Source organism: Neodiprion fabricii, chromosome 1, assembly GCF_021155785.1.
Source record: "Neodiprion fabricii isolate iyNeoFabr1 chromosome 1, iyNeoFabr1.1, whole genome shotgun sequence".
In the NCBI taxonomy this organism is placed as follows: Eukaryota; Metazoa; Arthropoda; class Insecta; order Hymenoptera; family Diprionidae; genus Neodiprion; species Neodiprion fabricii.
Genome location: NC_060239.1, coordinates 13220815 through 13248076, shown reverse-complemented (window position 1 = coordinate 13248076; position 27262 = coordinate 13220815). Strand labels below are relative to the sequence as shown.

The following is a 27262-nucleotide window of genomic DNA, read 5'->3' as shown; positions in this document are numbered from 1 at the left end:
ATCGATATATTTCCGAGGATAACATCATCATCAGAACAACAGTCATTGAAAGTATCCTTATTATATCTGTACTCTTTTAGCAGCAAAATGTCTAGAGCTCCATATTTACTGCAAATTGCATTCATCGGTATAATGAAATTGTGCTGAACCACAGTATTTACGATACGTACATCTACTGTAGTTACAATTTATTTTGCCTGTGTACATTTTTCGACGCGCATGACTTTTTCAGTGATACCCTGGTGTATAAATTTCTTCTCCCAATCACTCTGAAAGTATATATAATATTTATATCCGAGAGTAGGATCAGTTTTCGGAATTATACATGAATTTTAGTAGAGTGTCAAATATTTTTTACCAGAAAATCTAATCTCACGATAATTGACGTCAAATCGAACTGATTTCCAACTTTATATTTCGCTGAATGTAAATTTTTTACAACTAACAACTGTAGAGATTTTATAAAGCTGAAAGTTACGAGACAAGTTGATCTGGAACATACCACTTTATTATCAGAACCTTTGGAGTAATGTTAAAATTTCAGAATTTCTCAGGTATGTCAAAATGCAAGACCCATTACATTTCAGATCAGTGTGAAACATGACATGTCTATCAACGTGAAATTAGTCGCATTCGCATGCCAGCGCGGCAGTTTAATTGAAGAACCAACCTGAAATCATGCAAATAGAACGATTTAGTTCACAAAGTTGAGAAAATTCGTACAAATGATCGGATTTTTTTGAAGTCGAGCTAGAATTGAAACTATCAGATAATTCTAAATAATTAAGGGCACTGGTCAGCCTGAGTCGTTTTTGAAAATATTTTTTTTTACAATAGAGGGCTGTTATAGAGTTTATCCACAAATTGAAGATTATAAACCTGCAATGTAACTCTAGAAAAGAATTGCTACGATCTCAAGAAGGCGAAAGAATTTACCATTAATGTGTGATATTCTTTAAGAGTCAATGTTACTCGTAGAAAATTTTTGTTAATCAATTTCCATCATCAGAGTTGATGCTTTTTTTGTCGTATGACAATCACGATAAGCTTACTATACTAGATAGATACTTCTCTGTATAGATAGTGAGAAGCCGTGTCGTGGGCATTGATAGACAATTAAAAATTGAGTATTAGGAATGGTTTGGTTTACATTAAATTAGTTTAAGTTATCGTGAGAATTCCGTCGAATTTTGGATACAGTACAAAATAAGAGATGCTTTCTCTACAGATCAGGTCATACAGTGAACTAGAAAAATACTCACGCCTTTTTTTTATCTAGCGAAGGTGGAACCTTCTTACTGTAGTATTATATTTTTCTCCGGAAAATAAGCTGAATCAGTTCGCTTAAAACATCGTGATTCTCTAAAGAGTATTAAATCAATTCGCGTGAAATCAGAGTAATTGCATTCGCCCAAAAATAATAGACATTTAGCAAAAAAAAACGTAATTCCTTGGATACAAATAGGTAAGGAACAATTTTCTTTGTTGCCCATGTATAAATCTATGATTTCGCAAATTCGCCGTTGTGAATAGTAAACATTTAAGTTCCCGTTAAAATAGGAAGTCTACGTTTGTCTTTCGGGCTATTAATCCTTTCGGTCACACATTTTTCAACGCAACATCTTGGACTGGATTTTGCTACCCGGGGGTTTTGGAGTCGCTGATCACGAGTCTAGAATCAGAATTTGAAAATTTCCAAATCAAATATGGCGGATGCAATATGGCGGATGCAATATGGCGGATGTAAAATCGAAAAAACTATCTAAATTCGATGATTCTGGCCGATTCTTCTCATTTGAAGTTGCAAACAAACTGTGATAAGGATAGGGTACGGAGATTTTCGTGGTTAAAACACTGAGCATCCCTGCATTGTGAGGGAAGGAGATAAACAGTATAATTGTAATGCAATGGATAAGATTGATGCTTGAAATTTTCAACTACCAAAAATCTGATGATATTATTCGTAATCCATACAGGCATAGATTTTACTATCATTTTACCAACACTGCCAATGGTTATAATTCCTTTCCTCTCTTATCTGTACTCTATAACCTATTCGCGTGCAACAAGCGCGATGCTAAGAAGTGAAAATCAGAGGGTGAGCTTTTGAAAATCGACGGGTACAGGGATAGAATGAAAACAGCCGCAGGAGACACGCGCCAGCTACGAAAAACAGATAACAAATCCGATTCTATCATTTTCTTCCGACAACCGCAGCGGGCTTATTACCGACCACGAGGGCCGGGTGGCACGCGCGCGTAATTTAATCGGGTATTTAGACAAAAGGGGGCCATAAGCCTTGAAAAACTGTTACAAACGCCTGCAACGACCAAGGAGTTAATCTTGCTTGTATTTGCTTAGCTGGCCCTCGGAGGCAGATGCTGTTCTATCCTCAACATTCGACAATAACATGCATATGCACCTTCGACGACACGTGAACCCCTAACCCCTTCTTAAGTCGAGAAACTCGATCTGTTTTTTCTTTTCTCTTCTTTTTCCAGACACTCATAATTTATGAATAATTGGCTGTAATTTTCCCGGATACAAGCGCCTTGGATACTTCGAACCAAGGTTTATATATCAAGGGTACATAGATTTTTATATTATAACTAGGCTATGTCTATAGGCAAATATCTCAGAATTGCAATCTTAAGAAAATACGTCGGTGAAACTTCAAATTTATTACGTCATTTTAACCAATATCTAGGAACTGACTGCAAATACAATCGGTTAAACTTAGCGGCAAAATACTCGTTTCATAAAACTTTATAGATACAGGCAAAATTTTATGTCTGACGTGACAAATTCAGTCATGATCATGGTATGCCACTGATGTCTGAATCCTATATTTAATGTCCTACTTAAAGATCAATCTGCAAATTTTGTTATGCCAACCCAAAAGCGTAATTTTAAACACTATCAGTTCCCACGCTTTGAAACGATTCAGTTACTAGAAAAGAATTGTAAAATACAAGTTACTCTCTTCGTCGGCACTCGGACCTCCTCTTAAGAGAATGCTGTATTCAGTTTCTACCGACTGAGTAAGACGTCACTCTTTTTGACCGCATTACGAAAGCTTACGCAGCTCGTCTGACGCGAAAACGCCGCAGTTATCACAATTCTACATGCAATGCCGAACAAAAAATATCTGAAAACTTTTTTATTTCATCCGAGAATAAGGCTAGGAAATGTATTCTTACAACAAATGGTAATTCAATTACAGGAATACAGTTCTTGGCATTGTTGTTGCTTAATACAAAATTTCTATTAGGTTCATATTTGTATTTGGAGTTGCATGTAGAATTTCGTAGTTACGGCATTTTCAGATCAGTACGTAAGCTCTGATAGTAGTCAAGATAATTTAACACGATCGGTAAAGACTGACCGTAGCAACCTCTTAAGTAGATGTCGGAGTGCCGATGACGCGACGATACGTATTTTACAACCTTTTTTGCTAGGGCAATGAATTGTTTCAAATTTTGGCAAATGATAGTTTTTGCTACTATGCTTGTGCGGTTATTGAGAATTCTGAAAGTTGTTGTAAAAGTACGTAATACGTGGGATTCAGATGTCAGTAGCGGACCATAAGCTCAGAGTGAGTGAATAAATTCGGTGTTTTCATTAAGTTTTCAAACTTTTTACGAGCCGACACACGAACGCAATAACAAATACCGTAACTTTTTCAGAGTTCGAGACGTCATCGTTACTCTGGAAAAAAGAAAACTATGAAATACGGAAAAAAAACGTCAGAAAAATATCAATCATCTTACTTCCCTAATGTATGGATATAATAGAAAGGAATTTCAGAAAATTCGATTAACACAAGCTAAAATATGAACAATTTGAGAAAAGGCTTTATAATTACAACGTTCAAAATGTTTCATGTCTAGTATTTTTGGTCCGATTTTAATGTTTTTGGGATTATTTTTATATCATAGAGATCTCCAACTGAAAATCCTGGGAAAATTTTTATTTTTAAAATGTCATGTATAGCGTGGTTAAAAATAAATTCGTATGAGAATATTTTTGAATCCAACGAAAAACACCCGAGTTTAATCATTTAGAATATATTGTTTACACGAACTTGACATTGTTGATAACTTTGCTTGTTTTAATCGACTTTTCACAGATTCATTTCTGTTACAAACTTAGACTGTTGTTTCATTCATGTTTACTTATCATTGGGAAAATAATACTGCTGGAGATTTTTTCAATAGATTTTTCTCTTTTTTCATCATTAGCTTTTGATTTAGACGGTACGGCCGATTTATTCCGAAACACGAATACTATCGCATACGGAACGAATCGATCTTCGGGATCTGTTTTTATTTCTAAGGGCCATCACGGCAATTGGACATGCATTCTTTATGTTTCAACGTGAAAATTATATGTTTTATTATTTTCCCGTTTAACTCATGCAGCAGACGGACAGTAATAGCTAATCAGATACAGCCAAACGGAACAAGGATTGGGTCAACTTCATTCTCACTCTCTATAGAAAGAAATCTCTCTTCTTCTAGCTAATCACTTTTGAAATACATGTCTATCACGAGGAATGAAAGATGCAATTATTTCACTAATGATCATCATGAAATGTGAATCTTGTCAACGAGACTATTTTGATGGTAAGGTTTTCAGATTTCTGCAGATATTTTCTTTCCAATCTCGTTATGTATTTATTTTTCTGAAGTACGTGCAGATGGTGATAAAAATTTAATTGTTCCATCGGAAGTACAAGGTTCTAAAAAACTAATAACCACGGTTATACTTTGTAGGAACTCGGACTGAAGCCCAAATTCTAGGAGGCTCAATTCCGGAATAAAACCAACATCACAGAGGGATCGGAGGGTGAACCAAGGCAAGAAAATTTCCGTTCGAAACCATCGTATATGTTCAACATATAATGTATTACATGGCGCACCGTATATATCGTGAAGAGTGTAGGAAAAAACGAAATGGGTTTACGCGGGGGATCGGCACGTTAACAGCCAAACTTCAGTTTCAACGAGAAAGCAATAGCTGTATACCTATGTGAGTATAACCAGCCCCAAGATGGCTGCCGCCAGGCGTATCGACGTTTGGCGTTTAGAGGGTTTCCCAGAGGTAAGCTCATCGGAAATTGAAGGTCTTCCCTCCCCTGAAACCTCCCTCCCGCCCCGGCACCCTCCAAAACAAAGAAACACACGTAATTAAATTTTTGCACCGTTGAAATTAACGTCCGCGTGACCTAACTCAACCTTCGACATTCTTCATACCCGTCCTCTACGGTTTGGAATCGGCTGGCTCACTTCCTTCAGAACTGCTGACCCAGGGAGCAAATCGTATTTTACACTTTTTTCATCTCCCGAGTGATGAAACCGTCTTAAGGGGGTGCCCTACCCTAGTAGCATTGCCTTCGGTTGCACAAATTTAAGAAGATTCGACGGGAAGTCTTTCTACAGAGTCAATACAGCATCTTCCCTGACGGCGATGTTTTGCCACCTGACAACAAACTTGTGCAAGATTTCGAATAATGCAAATTCTGATATCAGACCCGCATTCAAATGTGGAAGTAGACACATTGTGTCTGCAATAGCAGCCTGGATCGGCAGACTTACTTCAGAATACTCCTAGGGTAGTCGATTTCGACGTTGTGGTATATATCTCCCAAATATCAAAGTCCACGTATTTCAAACGCAAAACAGAGCCTACCAACCCCATTCTATATGCGATTTTGACCAAAAAATACCAGAACATTTGGCTTATGCACATAAATAAAAAAATGGCATTTAAATAACGAATTCACTATTCTTTAATGTACTCAACTCCGTATTTTACGTGTCTTTTCTTCATGTTTGCCCCAAATGAACATGTTTTTAAATGGTTTTATTCGGGATTGCTTTTAGAATTGGACTGGTATGCCTTTTTTCACGTTGCGACAAATAGATATCAGTAGGTTGCCATAACCTCAAAGCGATCAGTGAGAATCAGCTGCAAGTGTATTCATAGTAGTTTCGTCAATTTATCTAACTTCCTTCCACGATCATACAAGCACAATCGCAAACGTCATGATTTTCCAAAGTTCAACACGATTTCATCACTTTGAAGAGGAAAGAGTTTAAAATATAATTCACTTCTTCGTTGTTCTCCAACATTCCTTCAAGGGCTTCGCAAAAATTTTGAATCTTTTTGCTTTTATTTTCATTTTTAGACCAAAGAAGAGACCATTCCAAAACTCTTTCCGAAATTTTTTTCAACAGTATTATATGGCTTGATAAAAAAAATTATTTTTCTCTGCCCTGAAAGCGTATATTATAACTGCAAAGAATATTTTTTCAGATTTTTAGAAGCAGTTCTTCAATATACACAACAAATAAATATAGGTATATATCTATACACACTGATACACAAAAAAAACATTCGTAATGGTTTACATGGTTGATTCATGCAAAACCTAACCTAACCTATGTTCCAAACATAGGTGTATATTATATCGACTACACTGACATAATTTCGGAATAAACTTGTACAATTCGTATAATATGATCCGCACGAAATTCCACACATTTAAAGTCCTGATTTAAACGCAAGATTTTGAAGTGGTGCACGTTCCCACCTATTCGTGACGTGATATGTGATTGGGCGAGACGAGTGACCGCCCACAACCAGCGCTCGGTTTTGAGTCTGATTGCTGTCGTGTCAGGTGCACAATTTTCCGTACATGTATAATTTAACAATACGTCGATTTTATGCCCCCCCGTTCGAGTTCACTTCACATGCACCGTGAAACTTGAGAAGCCACTAGTCCTGTATTTAAATGCCAAAAAATCAAATCAACTATATCGATAATTAATTATAAATAAATAAAATACGGATAAATAACTTTATCGATTTCGTTAAAATTTTACTAAAAATGATCCAATAATTTTCGCATAATATATCTTACAAAATAAGCTTCAATGCAATTATTTCTTCTTAATCGATAATTTTTTAAATAATACTAAGTATTTGCAGAAATACGTCAATTTAATTTTTTTACCATCTTATAATATATTGTACATTGATATGAGTTTTGTTTCAAGATTATTAGCAGTGATTCATCAGCTTTTTCGGAAAGCGTTGCACCTATTTTCATTTGATATACAAATGAACTCTATGTCATGTGAAAAATTCTGTAGGTATAAAAATCAACGTTTCAATTACTATTGCCTACCAAAATAATAAAAGATGGATCGAGATCTGACTAATTCTCCATTGCAGTGCACCTCAAGTTAAATGTCTCCTACTTACGCTGTATATTTTCACATTTTATGACATTTTTCTCTATCGGTAATTGAATGGAGCGGCAACAATGCGTTATTGCAAAATTCAATTGTGTAATAATTTTTACATTTTTAAACTTCAATCATATTATCTTTATATTGAGCATACTATGTTTACTTAGTATAATTATTGATACTCCAAAAAGTGCATTATCACGGATTTGATCGGATTTTTAATTACAATAAATCGTCAACATCAGATTGAACTGATGAATGTTGATCTAGGTATGAAAACTTTGTCAAGTTTCATATCTTGAGTACTATTTTAACCTGCAATGAGGACTATGACTTTTACCCTAATAAAATTTTATTCTACCAATAAACGAATCAGATAGATTTATAAGTTTGTAGTCACTATTTTGCATAAAACTTTTTTTTCAAATTTTGTTTCAAAAGCTTTCATTCAATTCTTGGGGTTCGAGAGAAACCTCCCACTACCTAACTAATTCTTAGTATCAACTAATCAGATCATTCTTTATAGCTTAAGAACAATACGCATACCGGCGTCGAGAGTAACACGACTCAAAAACTGGCATCTTTGAGTCGAGATCATATTCGGATTTGCAAAATTCGATTCTATAGGCGTGAAAAGTGATATTTCTGTAGTTGAAAAATTGGCCGTCACAGATCAGAGAACAACAAGTAACTTCCGCATGCATTGCTTTTACTCACAGTTATTTACTTCTACTGAAAAATGACTATTTTTGAGTTGTGTCACTCTCATCACCAGGGTGCGAATAGTAGATTGTGAACCAAAGAGGTAAAGTAGGTCTTTTTAACCCCGAGCGTATGTTTCCCTTACGAGTTGTAGGCAAGCGCGTGCGCTAACCGAAGACAAATGTTGCAATTACCCGAACCGAAAAAGACTTTGTCTCCATGGTGCACATAATACTTTATGTATTAAAAGTGTGGTCCACAAGTTTTTTCTATAGCGGAATACAAAAAAAGCACTTCAGATATTAGGATGTAAAAGCGCACTTTTACCTACTCCGATGCTCTGTATTGTACTGTTGCTAAAACGATCACTTTATGTACAAAACGTAGGCAAAAAAGACGCTTAAGTCTTACTAGTGTTACATAAAAATAATTGCAAACTCTATATTTTTGAAATATAAGCTTTCAAACTTCAAGTCCTCCATAGAACCCGTCCAATGAAGGCATGTCGGAGTGTTAGCCTTACCGACTGAGTTATTTTTGTAATGTACGCATTTTTTGGAAATTGTAGCCATAACTCAGGTGCTTGTATTAGTTTCATGAGCAATAAAAAGAGTAACAGTATTATATGCATCAAAAAGACAAATTAGGTCCTTTTCAGGTGCTTCGAATGCAATAATGTATGACATAATTACAATTTCTTGCTCGGAAATAGAATGCCATCTGAGTAGGTACCGCCTGGGTGATGTTTTCCATGTAAGACATTCAGTTCTTCAAAACGTTGTATAGAAAATCATTATTTAGCTTATAATTAATGAACTTATGCTTTATTGAAAAACAAATGAACCTTATTCGAAATTGATTTCAGACGATCTGTGAAATGTTTAAAGAAAATATTTCATTGAAATTGAACAATCAGTGTGATTTGACCATATGAAAAAGAAAAATAATGCAACCTGGATCAAATTATTCACATCTCAATTTTTTTGATTGAAATTTGAGGTTTCTAACAAAGTTATATTTTTATTAAACAGATGTTCTTGTAATAAATGCTAGTTCATTAATTTGGCTTTTACTTTTCAAATCTTAATTTCACTATTTATTTTGTACTCCGCTATTGAACACTTACAACATGAAGGTATATAAAAATATGAATATATATATATGAATAAAAATGGGAATAAAAAGTGTGAGGTAATCTTTTTTTGATCGTACTCGAAGGTGTTAGTATTATTTGATGGGGTTGATTTCAATCAATCACAAATTGTTTACGTGTGGTTCCCGTTGCCGGATGAAATGGTGTGTTGTTCAGTTCTACTTTTACCGATGAAACCTTATTTTCGTATTGCACGCATTTTTAGACAATGTTTTCTGACAATAATAGGGTGCATTACAGCACTTTTCTCATGCAATATTTACGCCGGGAAAAGTATAGTCCAAATCACATTTACAGGATCAGTCGTTTACTGTAAAATAGCGGTGTCTTATATTTTACGTACTGCAAGCATGGTTTACACGACTCTTTCGCTTGCATTCCATACGTAAAGTAATCGTTATTCCGTAATAGTACAAAAAAAGAGCATCGTAGTTTGAATAAGTATACTTTTACGTACGAACGCGAAGTGTCCGCCTCTGTTTTTGATGAAACTTGGCAGGAATGTTAAGTATGCTAAAATAAGAGATACGAGTTTTTTTATAACGGCTGAAATTAATTTTAAATGGGTAAACTACCCCCCTGAAATGCTATTCTTTACAATTTCCATGCATAATATTAATAGGGCCTACTGTACAGATTGCACGGGAACTTGATTTCTAGGGATTTCTAACGTTGCTCTTTCCAAATCTGAAGTCCAAATTAAAAAGTTCAAAATGGCAGATCCAACATGGCCGACGTCAATAACGAAAAATCGATCGATTTTCACCAAAAGTAGGTGGGAACTGTCTACGAGGTAACTGATCATGGATCTGACCACGAAATTTCCAAATTCGAAGTGACGAATTCAAAAAAGCGCACCGAATCGTTTCCCGTACATAACAAAGCACATAACAAGGACAAGCATCGCCCAAGAGCAGAACTTGAATGAGCGGTACGAAAGTTTCGTTTGTGAATTGAAGCCACTGATCGAACAATATGGACCGCAGAATGTATTCAATTCGGATCGAAGTATATTCAATTTGGAGATACATTCCGGGCGAACGTTAACTCCCGTCGGTCAGAAAAAGATTGAAACTGTGGCACAATCAGTATCTTTGGCGACTCACTTATACTATATCTGCTGATGGACCGCTGTTATCTCCTCTTCTTGTAGTATTGAAAGAAACGAGTGACGTATTAGGACTCTCAGAGTGAGAGAAACTATGTTCAGACCACCTAATATTTACATCATGGCTTCCAAGTCTGGAAAGCTTGCTGAAGATCGTATGCAAACTTGGCTTCCGGGAGTTTATCGTCCCAATACAGGTAATGCAAGCGTCTTGTTACTTGATTCATGGAGTGGACAATGCGAGCGCAGTCCTCAGGTAGCAGTACCGGATGATCGAGACTTGAAACTGATGACCATTCCAAAAGAGACTACAGGGCACATTCAATCGTTGGCCGTATATAGGTTTCGTGTGTGGAAAAATTTCGTAAGACGTTTTTTCCGACATGGTGATCCTTCTTGACTATGATATCAATCTTCACCTGCGAGATAATATTCTCAAGCTACCATCTCTGAAGCATGACCAGTTTTTGTCTCCACGGTTTTTAAACTTATTCAAATATTCATGGCGCAAAAGTGGATTCGTGAATACTAGACCGCTTCATTTTCAAAGTCAAGTAGAATTTTCTTATGAGACCCGACGTTACAGTGTCATATATGTAGCGACGTCGCATTATTCACGTGTACTTGGTGTAGAAAGCCTCTTTGTTTAAAACACATTTTTACAGAATTTTATTATTGCCATGACTTTCTTCCATAGAGAAACCATTCATATCAGCAAGGGTTGTTACGGTGAAATCAAAAAATATAGCCATTATTGTATATGTAGGAATTGACTACAGTTGCACCGTTCAAATAAAACTATACACGATTAAGATTTTGGCACAATGTTACAAGTGGTGCAAATAAAGAAATTCATTGAACTAGAAATAGATGGGTTCTGAAGTACTCCATAAACAAATATGGATACCAATTTTCGTAGAGATGGCGGATATTGTAATGATTTTCTGCCGCCGTTTTGAAATTCGACGCCTGGAATTTCGAATTTTCGTAGTAAGAGCCAGTCAGTGACCTCGAAAATAGCTTCCACCTACTTTTGGTGAAAATCGATCGATTTTTCGTTATTGACATTGGCCGTGCTGGATCTGCCATTTTGAACTTTTTAATTTGGACTTCAGATTTGGAAAGAGCAACGTCAGAAACCCCCTATTATGCATGGGAATTATTAAAAATAGAATTTCATAGGGGTAGTTTACCCCCTTAAAATTAATTTCAGCCGATATAAAAAAAACACGTATCTCTTATTTTAGCGTACTTAACATTCCTGCCAAGTTTCGTCAAAATCGGAGGTAGACATTTCGCGGCTATTCTTTGTTAGTCCTTAAAAGTGCTCCATTTTGTAGTCTGATATGAAAAAAACTTGTAAGCCTCACTTTTGTTACATAAAGTATCGTATGCACCATGGAAACAGTCTTTTTAGCCTCTCGTAACTGTAATATTTTTTTTCGGATCGCGCACGCGCTTGCCTTCGACTCATATTGCAAACTTATGCCGCCGTCTTCAGTCGACGCTTATGCTCAGTAAAATAGTTTGAGGTTCAACCGCGAGTTCAACGATAGCTTACAGCAAAAATGTGGCGATATGTAGGAAACCAGAACTATGGATCACGTGGATCTAACGGTACATTACAATCATTGTTTCTGTCAATCTACGGATGAATGTTTGTTACGTTTACTTTTTGCTATTTGCAGATTACTGTCAATCTCAAATTCTACAAGCGTATGAAGACACTTTATTTTGTTATGTTTTTGATCACAAACGAAGGCTGCATAAAAAAATGCAGTATTTTCCTATCTGGGTACAGCCAGTTCTTACCGACGGCGTGAACAGGATGTGATAAGATAAAAGAAAATGTGTTTTTACCGACTAACAAATCAGAGATTATTTGGCTTGGCATTTTGCTACGAAAACATTGAATGGATTTGCTCGAGCATTTGGTAGATTAATTAAGCGGATCACCCAGATCGGATTCTGAGCTGCCAAATAGCATCCAAAAAATGCTACTCGAGCCTCGACGTCATAAATATGTATGGCGCAGCGTTCCTGTAGGTATAAGACCGTGATGTTTGCAGACGTGACCAGTTTCTAGAATTACAACTAGAGATCGCTAGCAGTCGGATATCCTTGAAATTACGGTATCACAATGTAATTACGATACACAATCCTTAGAGAATTGCTTTAAGTCGGAATCACAGGCATCTAAAGAGAACTAGTTACCGATAAATCGCGCTATCCTCGGAAACTTGTTGATTATTCCCAACAACATATGTATAAATATATGTATATGTATGCCAAACACGAGGTATCGTTTGGCGGGCCCAGCACTGTGCAGTGGGTACAGTAGGTAGTAAATAATAATAATTAATTATCCACCCGCTAATCTTTATGTAAAGCAAGAGCTATTCTATGTTTGAAATCTCCCGGCCCCAACTGCTTCTTCTGTAAAATATCTAATTACAGACGTATTTTTAACTTTTTATGCCCATAGCTTTGCACATTCTAATTTTGCATCGAAATATATTTTACATTGGTCAGTAACAATCAAACTGGGTTCTACTAAGGATTCTACATTGCCCGTCAACCTGCGATGGCCATGTTAAATGAAAGCTGTGACTTAAAAACTGTAGATTCTTTGATTGAAGATAACTTTTTATCTGCGCTTCATACACTCAAGTTCACCACCTCTGCCAAAGATGCTTTTGAAACAGTTACAGCTGAACGTAGGTGCCTGGCTGCTAAGTACCTGGGTGCTAAGACATTGTAAGTCCGTGAATAAAATCGATGACTACCTATGCTTATTTCACATGTACATTTATTATTATTTTTTGTTCCAGTGACAGTGATGATATGGCCAACCTTTTGCTGAAAAATAGTCTGGAAGCCTACCATCGACTTATAGATGATAAGGCAGGAATAAACAATTATTGGTCGCAGATTGAAACCTTGAGAAGTAACAAATCTGAGAAAAATGTGAATTGGAAATCTGGACTTGAAGATCCAAAGGCTGCTCTGCAATTTGTAAAACCTTTGGTGTGTAGGGAAGATAATTTGCTAGATTGCAAAAGCAATGAGTTTACTGATCGGCATGTTAAGGATATTCTTGATATTTGGAATACCAAGGATCTAGTTTCAAGGAATCGAAAAGTACCAGCTCAGGTTCTCCCCAAAAGCTGTAGAAAAATCGGAAGTTTTATTGCCTCCAAGCAGCAAAGTTTCAAATATGAAAAAAGCGGCTCTTATACTGATAGTAAAAACCAGATTGGATCCTGTAAAGTCGAGGATTACCCGAAACAGGATACTAATGATGTTTTGAGTTTACCAAATTCTTCCAACAGAGATAATCAACATCAGTCTTCATATTTTACAAATAAATTGAATTTCAGTGCACTCAATCAGAATACAAATCTCACCAAGAAAAATTACAATGCTTATAATGAGCCAGAATTTCAGCATGATAATCACTCAGCTTATTCCAGGCATGAAACTGCAACCAATTCAAGTCAGGATGAAGTAGATGAAAAATGTTATAAAAAGGGAAATCCTCAGTCATTTAGGACCGCTAAAGAAGAACTTCACATACAACAGTTGAAAAAGAACAAGGTCTTACCTCAAAAAAAAACCTTGGGTGGCAAACGACCTGTCAACAGTCAATTTATTTGCCCAATTAAGCGAAAGGAAGAAGAAGATGAAGCAAATAAGAGTAATGGCGGAAGTCAAGAAACGAATGACTGTGAAGATGAGAGGCTGAGAAACATTGATCCAAAGATGGTGGAATTAATAAAAAACGACATTATGGACTCGGGTGCAACTGTTTCTTGGGATGATATTGCAGGGCTGGAGTTTGCTAAAAACACCATTAAAGAAATCGTTGTTTTCCCTCTACTAAGACCTGACATCTTTACAGGATTGCGCCGACCTCCCAAGGGCATTTTACTTTTCGGACCACCTGGAACAGGTAAAACGCTAATAGGAAAATGCATAGCCTCTCAAAGCAAGTCAACTTTTTTCTCAATTTCGGCAAGTTCATTAACATCTAAATGGATAGGAGAAGGAGAAAAGATGGTCCGAGCTTTATTTGCTGTTGCAAGGGTTTATCAACCTTCAGTTGTCTTCATAGACGAGATAGATTCTCTGCTGACTCAACGATCAGAGACAGAGCACGAAAGTTCTAGACGAATGAAGACTGAATTTTTGGTACAATTGGATGGCGCAGCAACAGCGGAAGAAGACCGTATTTTGGTAATTGGTGCTACGAATAGACCTCAGGAGCTGGATGAGGCTGCTCGCAGAAGATTGGTTAAACGTTTGTACGTTCCTTTACCAGAATTTGGTGCCAGAAGTCAGATAATCAAAAATCTACTACACTCCGAGCGGCATAACTTAACGCTTGACGATATATCAGAAATTGCGAGACTTTCGGAAGGATATTCTGGAGCTGACATGACTAATCTTTGCAAAGAAGCCAGTATGGGGCCGATCAGAAGTATACCGTTTCATCAGTTGGAAAACATTCGAGAGGATGATGTTCGAGGAGTAACTGCAGACGATTTTAAAAATGCGCTAAGCTATGTTAAATCTAGTGTCTCACAATCGGATTTGACTGCATATGTAAAGTGGGATCAGACTTATGGAACGGGTACAGCACAAAAGTACAAATCGTAACGTATGTATGAAAACCACACTCAGAGCAACTGAAAATTGAGTCAATGAAATTCTTGTACTCTTGGGTTAACGATAAGTAATAAAACGTTTCTTGTCATACTCTGTTTACTCATATATTTACTTAATTGTTTATTCTTAATTAGACTGCAAATAACGTGTGATATGTACGTAATAAATATGATCATAAATAGCTAAAATACAATATGATCGAAAATATCATCAATCAGTAGATATGCAGTAAATTCCATTTGATGTTATGATCTGTTCTTATAATCCAAGTTCCATGACATAAAATCAAATTCGTATTATGAAGTAACTTTCAAATTATTTAAATTATGGGAGTCCTATTCGTTTCAGGACGTGGTATATCAATAAAATCGCACAAGTTCTATGTTTGGGAATTTGTTGAAGATTTTTTAGTGCTCAATTTTACGAAAAAAAAAGAACTTAACGTATTAAATATCTAGACAATTATAAATCATGAGATGTAGGAGTAACGTAAGTGAATCTTCAGGAGTATCAAATTATTAGCAAGTATAAACTATTTGATTCGACTACAATAAACAGCAACTTTAATTAAAACAACAAATTTCAGATACATAGAGAGTGAACAACTATTGAAATTATAAGTCCATTTCCTAATGAACCCCCGAAGATGGGAAAACTAGATTTGGACCACCATACATGGTCTAAAGGAACACAAGTAGTGGTGAAAGTAAGATCTCATGAAATAATAATCGTTAATTTATTTCGCATTCATACACTCTTCGTCGTAGGTTAAACTTTCTCGGGAAATTGATGAACCTCTGGGAAAAAATCAAAGTTTTTGCTGAAACGTATTCATTTATTTATTCAAAGTTCAAACGGAGCACATTCAAAATAACATGGCATAATAATAACATCGCGTACACTCAAACAAAAAATTATGCTAAATGATAACACAAAATAAAATTTCATTCGTATCTATATAAGCGGATCGATGTGTTTTTAAGAATGCGACAAAAAGAGCCATTTATGGACCTGAGTTGGCTGATTAACTAGTAAGTATCAGTAATTTCATTTAAGCCTCATCGAAGGGTATATGTAAAACATTGAAACGGGTTGTTCTTGAAACTATGTTTTTCAAATCGGCAGTCACGACATCTCGATAAAGAATTGGCCAATTGGGCTCAGATTTGGCATGCACCTTTATTAGATTGTTTTTCAACCTTAGTAGCAAAACTGAGTTGGAGAATTGTTTTTTAGTTTTTTAAAATAACTTGATAATCGAAGCTTAGAGTGCCGCCCTTTTGTGAATTTTTTTTTGACTGGTACCAACGATCATAACACTTATACTAATTGAAAATATGTTAGGTTTTCTTTCAAATTCATTTACATCCGCCACACTGGCTGCCAATTGAAGCGGTTTTCCGCACGCCGTCTAGAAAAACCCTACAAAAGTACATAATAATAAAAAGTTTTTTTTTTCTAAATTTACACTTATTGTTGAAGGATCGACAAACATGTGACCATAATTTAAGACAGAAAACTCAATCATTAAAATTTATTCCATCCTAAAAATCACCTTCAAAACAGCGCTCGAGACGGCAATTCCCCCCTTAAGGGAAAGGAGTAAGCTTTGCATTTGAGAGAATAGAGTTCTCGCGGTAAGTTTTTTTTCGAGAATTTTCCACTATTCGTAATATTGTAAAAGATCAAATGGAAGGAGTGAAATGGAAACTTCTGGATCGAACATCTCCTAAATCTACAACCATAGAGGTCTATGACCCACAGGTTTCGCATAGGTCAGCATGCATAATAACCTGTTCAAATCTTAGCAAATCCGCCAACTCTATTCGATGTTCGAATAACGTGCCAATAATTCGATCAGTGAGAAAATATTTTTTCCTTATTTGATATTAAAATAAAGTGGGGATTTCCGATTTTTTTTTCTGAAGTGAAAACTGCTTTAGCAGTGCTGGCACTTTTTTTTCTCTTTGTACATGAAAACTACGGAATTTGTGACTCATTATTGTTCTATTCAATGTCCTAATTCAACAAACTTTTAAACTCCTGTCGTACCTCCGAAAATTTTCTGAAATATCACGGAAAAGGGAAAAGTTGTTACGAATGTGATTGTAATTTATAAATGTAAAAAAATAGTAAAAAATAGTATTTTTACGCGTCGATTTCAACTTGTAATTTACAAATCGTCAACTTCTCTCGGAAATATTCTGTTTGTTCGAATATGAATTCTAAACCCGAAATGCACTTGATTGCAATTTACAACGAATCAGGTACTAGTATCCAACCCACGTGATCATAATGACGTTATTCCTAAGATGGCCGTCAAGCTGTCACATTATTGCGGTCGTTGACAGTGCAGTCTGGTCTTAACAGTTACACTCCTAACGTTGAAGTTATTTATATTTCATTAGGTACGATAATTCGAGTTACTTGAATATTACCTCAATATTAAGTGCACAAATTTATTAATATTATTTACGTAAAAATAAAATCTTTCACCACCGTGGGCGTAATTATCACATGTGTTGCGATTATCATTATTTATTGTATATCATTTATCGACGTACTTTCAGCATTATAATTTAGTGGAAAATGTCGTACAAAAACGGTCAGCGTGTTGAAGTTATTGGCAAGGATTGTCAAGGTGTGATTGCATACATCGGTCATCCTTCGTTCGCTACTGGAAAATGGATTGGAGTTATCCTCGATGAACCGAAAGGCAAAAATAATGGCACGGTCAAAGGACAATCCTATTTTCAAGTAAGTAATTTACATAGTTTTTTACTTTTCATTATAGTGCAGGGTTAAACCATGTCAAATAGGAAAGTTAAAAATTTGAATATAACAATCGTCCAATGCTATGAAGAGCTAACCTTGATCCTGAGTCCTGAACATTTTTTGCTATGTTGTTTGTACATAGTAAAGTACTTGTTTTGGTTATGTGGCTCAGAATTTAAAAACTTGAACATTCTTCTAGTGCAGGGAGAATCATGGGATGTTTGTTCGGCAAACGCAGCTGATTCTGCTTGATGAGTCTGGTAATAGAGCGGAACCGGCAAGTCCCTCTTCAGCCGGTAGTGCGCCAACAACTCCTGATGATAGCGGGGCTGCTAGAGCAAGAAGTCGTCTGAACAGGTGAACAGATTGTTTCATTAATTCAGTTAATGCATTTTCTATTTGCCATACAAGAGCTTGACATACTGTGCACTTATACCGTTAACATCTGATTTTTGTATATATGGCAACTTTACGAGCTACAGATTATTTAGTATCCAGATTGATCAAAAACATGCTACAAATAATATGAGTAAAGCGTTAGTCGTCTGTTATTACGATATAAATACAGTGAATAAAAAAACGGCTAGTCATGAAATTAGAAGGAACTTGCAACTTCCCCCTACAGAACTTGAATGGAATGATTCTTATAGACATTTTAGTAAAAATGTTAAACATGAATTGATTTATATAATTTACTCAATGGCTATGACATTCCATGCATGCATTGATGCATATTTCGGCAAAATTGTTGTTTTGCTGTTTCTGGAATAAAACAAAAGAAAACCTTTTTTGAATTGTCAATATCTGAGCTTTTCTTGTTAGAATTTTCTCAAATTCATGAATGGTTTTTTTTAACTTTTCCTAGTATTTGCTTTATAACTTTAGGGCGATTCATCCCTAAGCATAATATACTCAGATTTTCGAAACTTAATGCCTCCAAACTTGTGTTCAAATTTTAAAATGGTGAATATTGTTCCAAAGTTTTCTCACGCTAATCTTACTAACTGTGACTTCGAATTCCATTTTGAATATTTTGATAAGTTTTAACCATAAATATTTATTTACTTTACAGTTATCTGTAAAGCACTCGATTTATTTCAAAAGTTATCTCACCTTGGTTGGTATTTAATTCTAATATTTTGTCTGATATTGGTGATAGAATCATTCCTATTCTTGTTTACAATGATTGACAAACATCTAAATCAAATCGGTTTGTGTCTAGCACATCATAAGTAAATTTTTTAATAGGTGTTTAATAGATATAACAAACCCTCCATTGAACAGTGTTGTCAATATTTTAAATTCATGTTAATTGAAGCATAAGTTCTGAATAATGTTTTCATGCTAGCATCAGCATGCGTCGACGGAATGAACCAACTGCGTAAGTTACAATACCTATAACCCCATCCTGCATAAGACCCTTAAATGATAGATTAATATTATTCAATCAATCAATTAGTTAATCACTGTTCATGAAAAGAGAATCTGTAGAATTTTGTGATTGCCATCACTATACGAAGGTTTGGATTTTTCTATTAGTTTGGTGTAATGACCCTTATTATACAAATTGAATTTTTAATATAGAAACGATATTGTCTTGATTTGGTGTACTGATCAATAATTTTTTATAAGATGTGTGTTCTCACCTTTAACATCGTTCGAGAATCAAAGGATAATTTCACACATCTCAGGATTAATTTTAAGATCTTCTGGTAATATAACGTGAATCAAACATATAATGCTTAATTACACTGCTGGATCTTGAAATGCTGCTTATTAAAAGTGTTAGGAGAAAAACATCTCCGGCACAATCGGCACGCCAGCGACCGGACAAGCTGACAGGGTAAGGATAACATCCAAATCAAACGTGGTAACTAATTGTGTAATTATTTGTATTGACGTGCTTAAGACTATTCAACTGTCCATATGTGCTATTATTCCCACCACTGCAGAATATTGTTTTACCCGTAGGCTAAGCGCAGTAATTAAAATTATGTTTCTAACATTGTACCAGGGTTCTAATATTATGACACATACGCTATTATCCAATGTTTCAGATCATCTCTCATGACCTTTTGGTCATCAATGAACACCACCGTTTGTGACAATTTGTATCTCCAAAAAAATTCAGTTTACTTTTCCTCCACAAAATTTGAACATCAACCATTGGTTACTGTATATTTATTATTAATAGCACATGAATGCGTTTCAAAATTTAATAAACTGGGAACACTTAACTATCAGTCTAATTAAATCCAAAATAATAATTCTACCTTCCGTATTTAAAAATACACACACAGCTTACAAGATAGTGATAAAACTTGTTTTGTAATCAAAATATATTCAATTAGTTTTATCTTCCAAAATATTGATTTCCAATTCTATATCCCTGTGCATGCTGATTGCTAAAAATAAGTTTCATCCTTTTGTGCACCGCTATTGTGTACTTGCTAGTATTAGCACCACTTCTTCTTGGTAACATAACTCGTCCACAGTCAAGTGACATTCTTCCTTTTTAGCAGTAGAGAAACATCTGTGTACAATTATATAGGACATTGAGGTATAATTTTTATAAACAAATATCTCTTACCGCTGACTACTCGAGCAGAAAAATTGAGGAGACCAGATTGTTTTAAAATTTCATTTTAACCTAACAACAAAATTGTTTACGGAGCTCAAATCTCGATTCGATTTGCCATGACCTGAATAACAACTCAAAATTTGAAGAAACCAACACCTTGCTCTTAAGCTAAATCCCGTTCAGTTGAAGAGCAAAATCTTACCTTGTGACCTTAAGGGTTAGTATATTTATCCAAATATCAGATCAAAGTAGTGGAAGGAAACTTTTTCACTCATCCCGTACTACCATTTTCAATACAATATTAAAATAAATTCAAAATAAACTATCACTGAAGCTTCTTTGATAGAATAAATAATTTCTCACAGATGTTTAAATTGACTAATATTACATAAATGCTATATGATTAGCGCTATTTAAGGTTTCGAACTATTTTTAGGATGTTTAAGATTGTCATAGCCTAGTTAGTCAAGTTTGAAGGGTGATTTATTCGTTGCTGATCACGGGAGCCGGGTGAGAGAGAAATGCTATACAGGTGCCAGGTTAAAACGGTTGTGTCAGTTGCACTCGAGTGTAATTAACACTTCGGCAACGAATAACTGATCATGTATGATAACTAACGCATAAAATAATTCAGCACTTCAGTAGTAATAAATATTGTATACTGCATTTTGACAATGCAATGAAACAAGCACAGATGGAGATATCTATGTTGCATTTCCTCATTCATATATTGCTATGAAAATCTGAAGCTTACGGTCGTGCTTTCTTTGTGGATCCATACAGTTCACGTCTATCTCTGGGAGGAAGCAAAACACAGCTCAGCGCTCCAAGCACCGAAAGTCTCACCGGGTCACAACATGAGCGCAAAGAGGTCGGGGAATCACATATACCAGCGCCAACATCTACAAAGCGCGCATCTTTCATAGAGGTAGATGGTAAAATATTGTATTATGCGTTGTAGGTTGGCTAATATGCTCAGTTTCTATTGAAATTATTATTGATATTTTAATTTTTATCATTGTTAGCAGAAAAACCCATAAGATGAGCATTTATTTCACACCAAGTTTTTTTCGTGACACGTATAAACAGGTGTTCACTGTATTCTTTAGGGTCATCATGTACTTCAGTAGTTATTGCAATTTTTATTCAGACCGTCTGTAATTATTTGCTGTTTAGAACTTCAACTGATGTACTGATTGTATGAACACATGATTATTTTGTCAGACATGTTATTTTGTGTGAACCTTGATGGTTAAAGAAGATATAGATTCAGTTACATTCGAATGATTTCCTGGAAATCTCGTTTTCTTATTGTTAGACCGACGAAAAAAATCCGTAATATCAATGAAGGATCAGACTTTTTGATATACATTTCAGTTATTCAATCGTCAGAAACTGACCACAGTTATATAGAAATTAAAAACTTTACCATGTTTTGGAAAAACCTGCTGTTATCATTCATTTCAGAATGGGAAAAATTCCTACTATCAATGCGTCTATGCCATCTATGAGATATTTTTGTCGATAGAAATTTTTGACCACTTCTCCCTCTGTTGAGATGGTACACACTTTATTTCTGAAGAGCAGATTCTAACACTATGAACAATGAATTCGGAACCTTATGACAGTAAAATCATTTTTTTTTTCAGTCAGTCATTTGTTCATTTCTGTGAAATTGTAATAAATTGCTGAAGATCAATGTATTGAGACAAGTTTCAGCCATTTCATTTGATATCTTTTATTTTCTTTGAAAAATCGAGCTTTCTTCTTTAAACAGAGTAATTACAACACTACCAAATCTGAACTTTTCCCATTTGCCAAACTCACACAATATGGTCTGCTTGAAATGAAACTGACAGCCATCTGCCAGGGTATTGAAGATTTCATCAGTTTATTACCGTATTTTTTATTAATTATGGTATACATCGCGGAGCATGGGTAATGAGATTTAAAATAGAATACTAATAATTCTACTTAAACTTTCATTTGCCATTATATCCTGTGTGAATAATTTATGGCGAATCAAGAAATAATTAATTGACTTGGTGACGGCTATAAAGCATACAATTTCTTTAAATGTTATTTTTATCTCAGGTGGTTATTATTTACTGTCCTGAATATTTTAAGGCATATATGTTGTCTGTATATGCATATAATGTGTATACATGCATGTATATACATATATATGGGGCATTCCATGTCAATTCGCAGGGCCATTGGCCTGACTCCTTCCGATTTTGATATTGAATTTATTTTGGGTTCTGTTTGGCCCAAAATACGACCTCAAATTTTTTAAAATTTTTATTTCATTTTTAAGGAGTTGCACGAGCTCAAAAATCATAAAATTGTGAGAAATCATGAAGAGGGATCGTTTTTAAATTGATGATTTTTTTTTTCACAGAAACTAGGACCCAAAACATAATTTTTCGACCTAGTCCGAAAGTGGACCGAGAACTAGCATTGTTGATTTTTTTTTTCAAGAATATTTTATTTTATTTTGCGGACGAAAAACAAAAAAAGTAGTTTTTTCTTGTGAAACTTGTTTTCTTTTTCTTAGATTAAAAGTAGATATAAAATAGTAACTTAGTAAAAAGTAGAGCTTCTTTCCTTATTTTCTAAACTATTTTTTTTTGTTTTTCGCCCGTAAAATAAAATAAAATATTCTTGAAAAAAAAAATCAACAATGCTAGTTCTCGGCCCACTTTCGGACTAGGACGAAAAATTATGTTTTGGGTCCTAGTTTCTGTGAAAAAAAAAATCATCAATTTAAAAACGATCCCTCTTCATGTTTTCTCACAATTTTATGATTTTTGAACTCGTGCAACCCCTCAAAAATGAAATAAAAATTTTCCAAAATTTGAGGTCGTATTTTGGGCCAAACAGAACCCAAAATAAATTGGACATCAAAATCGGAAGGGGTCAGACCAATGGTCCGGCGAAGTGACATGGAATGTCTCATATATATATGCATATTACAGAGGCAAAACACACACTGTTTTCAAATGGCATTGTACATGTCCGATGACAAGTCATGAAGGACAGGAAATTACTCGCTGTTTTGGAAATCGAATGTCAATACTAGGTGTAATGATGGTATCTAATAAGGGATTCATATGGGAATGCACGTACGTGTTTCAGAAGTCCCCTAGCACGAGCTCGCCTCCGGGCAAAAAGCCAAAGGCCCAAGATGATCAGAATAATGTAATTAATATTATTCAATAATTCTAATTTCTCAGTTTTTAATTACCTCTGGTCTCGTGCTTCTTGTGATAGCTGTTTGTTGATCATTACCTCTCACATAACATTCCATAAAAATTGGTAACATTACATTATGACTCACTTTTAATTAACAATTATTCGTAGATTCTTTCCATCCTCTACGTTCCCATTGCCATATATCAGCCATTCGCTTCTTTGACTGAGTTCTGTGATGCTTAGAGAATTTCATATAGGTCAGGTTTCCTTCAGTGAAAAATTAAATAGATAAATTCCGTAATGTATGTAATTCACGGCATAAAATTATGTCACAGTACGTCGCTGCACTCAAGTTGAACTGAGATCATAAAGATTTATTTATTTAACCTTATCAGAATATAATATTTTAGTTTCATATTATTTAGTATGTCATTTTTAGCGAACCAGTTCGTTGTTTGCATTCGAACAACCTCTTATGATCCTTCTATGGAGAAAGGAGATAACAAGTCTGTAGGACATGGAGAATCGACACACCGAAAGTTCTGACTCTAAACAACCCTTTAAACGATCAAGTTAATTAATTAATCATATTAGTTTAGAAATTCTTAGAATCAATAGAACGAATTTAGATGTAGTTACAACTGTTCTTGGTGTCTGTCGTTAACTTAATCTCACATAATTAATTTAACAAATACTAACTTTGTTGGGTGTACACAACAACACTATAATACACAGTTTTGGTATCAATCAACGGGGTACGTTTTTGAATTAGTGCAGCCCATGAATTATTCAGAAACCTCTGTACCACTTAAGCCTGTTGTTCGGTGTAATATTTTTTATATTTAATGGTAACAACTGGAATTACTGTGCGCAGAAATACAGCACGTTGCATGGGTTGCACCTATGATCATATTATGGCGAAGAGTGCTACCGTCAGATACTTTTCAATAAACATACATAGCTAATTTTCTTGACAATGAGTCACACTGACCGTAACTACCCAATTGAAATATACATTGCAAAGATTATTGCAGGTATAATATTTCGGCACAATGAATTTCATCTGGGTCAAAATTGAATAACACTTGCATAAATGATGAAAAATGTGAAATCATTTCTGCCGATAATCAATTGCGGACTTATCTGTACTACATGTAAAGTTTCCACTCACATTTTCCATGTTTTTATGTTAGAGCTTTATGAGACTATTCATTATTCGTTACGCTTCATATGGCCAAGAAATGCGTTATCGATTCGATTTTTCAATTAAAAGAATTGACAGTTGATGGAAATTTAGTATACTCCTATTTGAAACTTCGAACATCCGCGTTTTTGCTCTTATGCAAGGATTTTTGCGTTTTCATTACTGGTAACAGGTCAAGTTTCACATGAATTACTACAGTACCTTATTGCAAGAAATTCCGGAAACGAATTAGCACAGCATTTTCGGGTTGGTAATAATTAATCTTTTCAGAATCGATCATCTTATTTACGTTTTCTAGATACATTTATCAAATGAAACTTAACGTAACGTTATCCATATATATGTCGGTCCATTCCAAAGCCATGTTATTAGAGGTTCTAATAGGTTTTTATGATTTTTACACAGACTGGCTAAAAATCCACAATTGTGAGAAACGCAGAAAAATGTTCAGAAACAAGTAGAAATAATTTCAAGTTGGTTAAGAAGGAATTGAATTGAAAGGTATACATAAGTGCTTAACGTATGATGGCGAAAATAATTCATTCGACAGTCAGTATGCAAAACGATTACTGTAATTGTTTACGTTCCGTATTTGAAAATAGTTATACAATATCATAAAAGATTTGATCTATCACAATTGTTTTAACAATGTGGTCATATTTTTGAATTAACCTTTTGCACTCTTGCCCTTTACATCAATATGGCAAATAAATTCTTTCACTTCGTATTTTCTTTCGAATTTCCTCCAAATATGCTAATTTTGAATAGTATCATTCATTGGTTGCATTAATAATAAAAAAGACCCCTTATGATGAATACATTTTGTTCTGATAAAAAAATTTTCTTAATACAGACAGGTTTCGTTGAGACGTTAAAGCCACAATTTGTGCCAGGACAGGCAATCGCAAGCCAATCAGTGACGGCGCTTGGCAGTGCTATTGAAGAGAAATTATCACACATGCAAATGATGCAAGAAAATGATAATCTTAAAGCCCAGGTATTTGACTCGTTTTACAAGTCTAAGCACAATTATTCAAGTTATAAACTTTTTATTTCAACCTGCAAACAATCAGTTTCACTCCGATTTCCCGATCATAATTAAAAACCTGGCCTGTAGGTGCGCGATCTTAATGAAAAATTGGAGACTCTACGAATGAAACGACTCCAGGAGAAGGAAAAGATGAAGGATTATGAAAAGACCAAGTTGCAGTTGGACCAGCTAATTGAGTTCAAGACCAAAGTGATGGAGAGTCAGGTAAGAGAAAATATAAATCGATAAGGTCCATGAGGTACATGGATAAGAGAAAATATAGTCTGAATCGGAAAGCTTAATTGAATGGAAATTAACCAGTTTTAAAATGCGTTTCTAACTAATACCAGCGCCATGGAAGCTACATATAATTTCTGTATTAATTTCGTGACGATGTATTTCGAGAATCCAGCCACCATTCTTGCAATATAGAAATACTAATTTGAAATTTTAAATGCTGTAGGATTCGTGTATTGCAGAACAAAATTTATTTAGGATTTATTGTGAGTGAGCCAGCATTGCAACTCATTGTTTGAATCTTTTTATTTCATTATTACATGCCAATATGATATCACTGGAGTATTTTACATACTGAGTAATTACTTACTCTTCACTTGTTGCAGAAAAATATTCTTTGCCTATAGATATGGCATATGTAGTTTATCCGCAAGTTTCTTACATTTTTTAATGATTTTAGGCTAGTCTGCAGAGACAACTTCAGTGGGCGCGGCAAGAAACTCGTGATGCTCAAGCGGCGAGGGATCAGCACCAAGAAGAGATGGCAGACCTTGTAGAAACTGTAGAGATGGCTACATTAGATAAAGAAATGGCTGAAGAGAAAGCGGAGACCCTGCAAATAGAATTGGATCAAGCGAAAGAAAAGCTTGAAGAGCTGACTTTGGATTTGGAAATTTTGCGTGCAGAGATATCTGATAAGGTAAATTTGAATGTGAAGTTAACGAAAAGTGGGATGTGTGCTTCTACATATTTTTTTGTGTTTCCCTTTCGGAGTTACATGGACGTATCTGTTCCTTCTATTTTTTTTACTTTTAACTTTACTTTCTATGTGCTTACCCCACTCTCATTCCAAATCTGATGCCTCGCTTCCCCAATTTTCTTACCTATTTCTCCGCCTTTGTCCCTCATAATCTGCCTATTCACTCGATGCGATCCTTGCCTCATTCTGTACATCTGTTTCGCTCTGCATCAACTGGCTCTATGTCTTTAGTTGCTTTTAGTATGCAAGGATGAATGGGTCGGAGAGTTAATCAAATATTAGAAAAAGAAAAAATTCTGCCTAAAACATGTCTGGCTATGTTAGTTTCATCAATAAGAATGAACTCGAATGAAACAACATCCATACCATTTAATGGAAATGAATATGAGCAACTTCTAGCAACACGTGTTGAAATATCAACAATTTAATGAAACGTTTCATAATTATAACGTTCAAAATAATTAAACTCCGGTGTCTTTGATCCGATCCTATTGTTTGCGGGCTCGCTCTGTTCCCTGATAAAATCTCCATTAATTTCCTGAAAAACATTAAAGAAAACTTATATGATAGTAAAGTCATAATGTGCAAATGTA

At 35.0% G+C, this 27262-nt stretch overlaps 2 protein-coding genes across 15 annotated transcripts in view; both read left to right on the top strand.

Annotated features, from left to right (window-relative positions):
- Window positions 1–12017: 12017 nt before the first annotated feature.
- On the top strand, window positions 12018–15404 carry LOC124180998 (fidgetin-like protein 1). 11 transcript variants are annotated; one of them, XM_046567143.1, is made up of 4 exons: window positions 12018–12556; window positions 12778–12976; window positions 13051–14455; window positions 14541–14704. In XM_046567143.1, exons 1-4 carry the CDS (start codon window positions 12505–12507, stop codon window positions 14562–14564), a joined length of 1680 nt encoding a protein of 559 aa, XP_046423099.1. In that variant the 5' UTR covers window positions 12018–12504; the 3' UTR covers window positions 14565–14704. The 11 variants fall into 11 exon arrangements, with proteins under 11 accessions (XP_046423099.1, XP_046423089.1, XP_046423007.1 ...); XM_046567133.1 differs by having other exon boundaries at window positions 12034–12556; window positions 13051–14171; window positions 14262–15404; XM_046567051.1 differs by having other exon boundaries at window positions 12037–12556; window positions 13051–15403.
- A 1787-nt stretch (window positions 15405–17191) lies between these two features.
- Window positions 17192–27262, top strand: part of LOC124187747 (dynactin subunit 1) — a 30852-nt gene continuing 20781 nt past the window's right edge. Inside the window, exons 1-10 of one of the 4 annotated variants that reach the window (XM_046579825.1) lie at window positions 17192–17295; window positions 17458–17644; window positions 17862–18019; window positions 19011–19043; window positions 19446–19505; window positions 21027–21171; window positions 23382–23444; window positions 25496–25639; window positions 25760–25897; window positions 26370–26609. In XM_046579825.1, coding sequence (XP_046435781.1) covers window positions 17477–17644; window positions 17862–18019; window positions 19011–19043; window positions 19446–19505; window positions 21027–21171; window positions 23382–23444; window positions 25496–25639; window positions 25760–25897; window positions 26370–26609 — 1149 coding nt within the window. In that variant the 5' untranslated portion in view covers window positions 17192–17295; window positions 17458–17476. The remainder of the gene's footprint in view (window positions 17296–17457; window positions 17645–17861; window positions 18020–19010; window positions 19044–19445; window positions 19506–21026; window positions 21172–23381; window positions 23445–25495; window positions 25640–25759; window positions 25898–26369; window positions 26610–27262) is intronic. The other 3 variants (XM_046579826.1, XM_046579827.1, XM_046579828.1) reach the window with 3 other exon arrangements.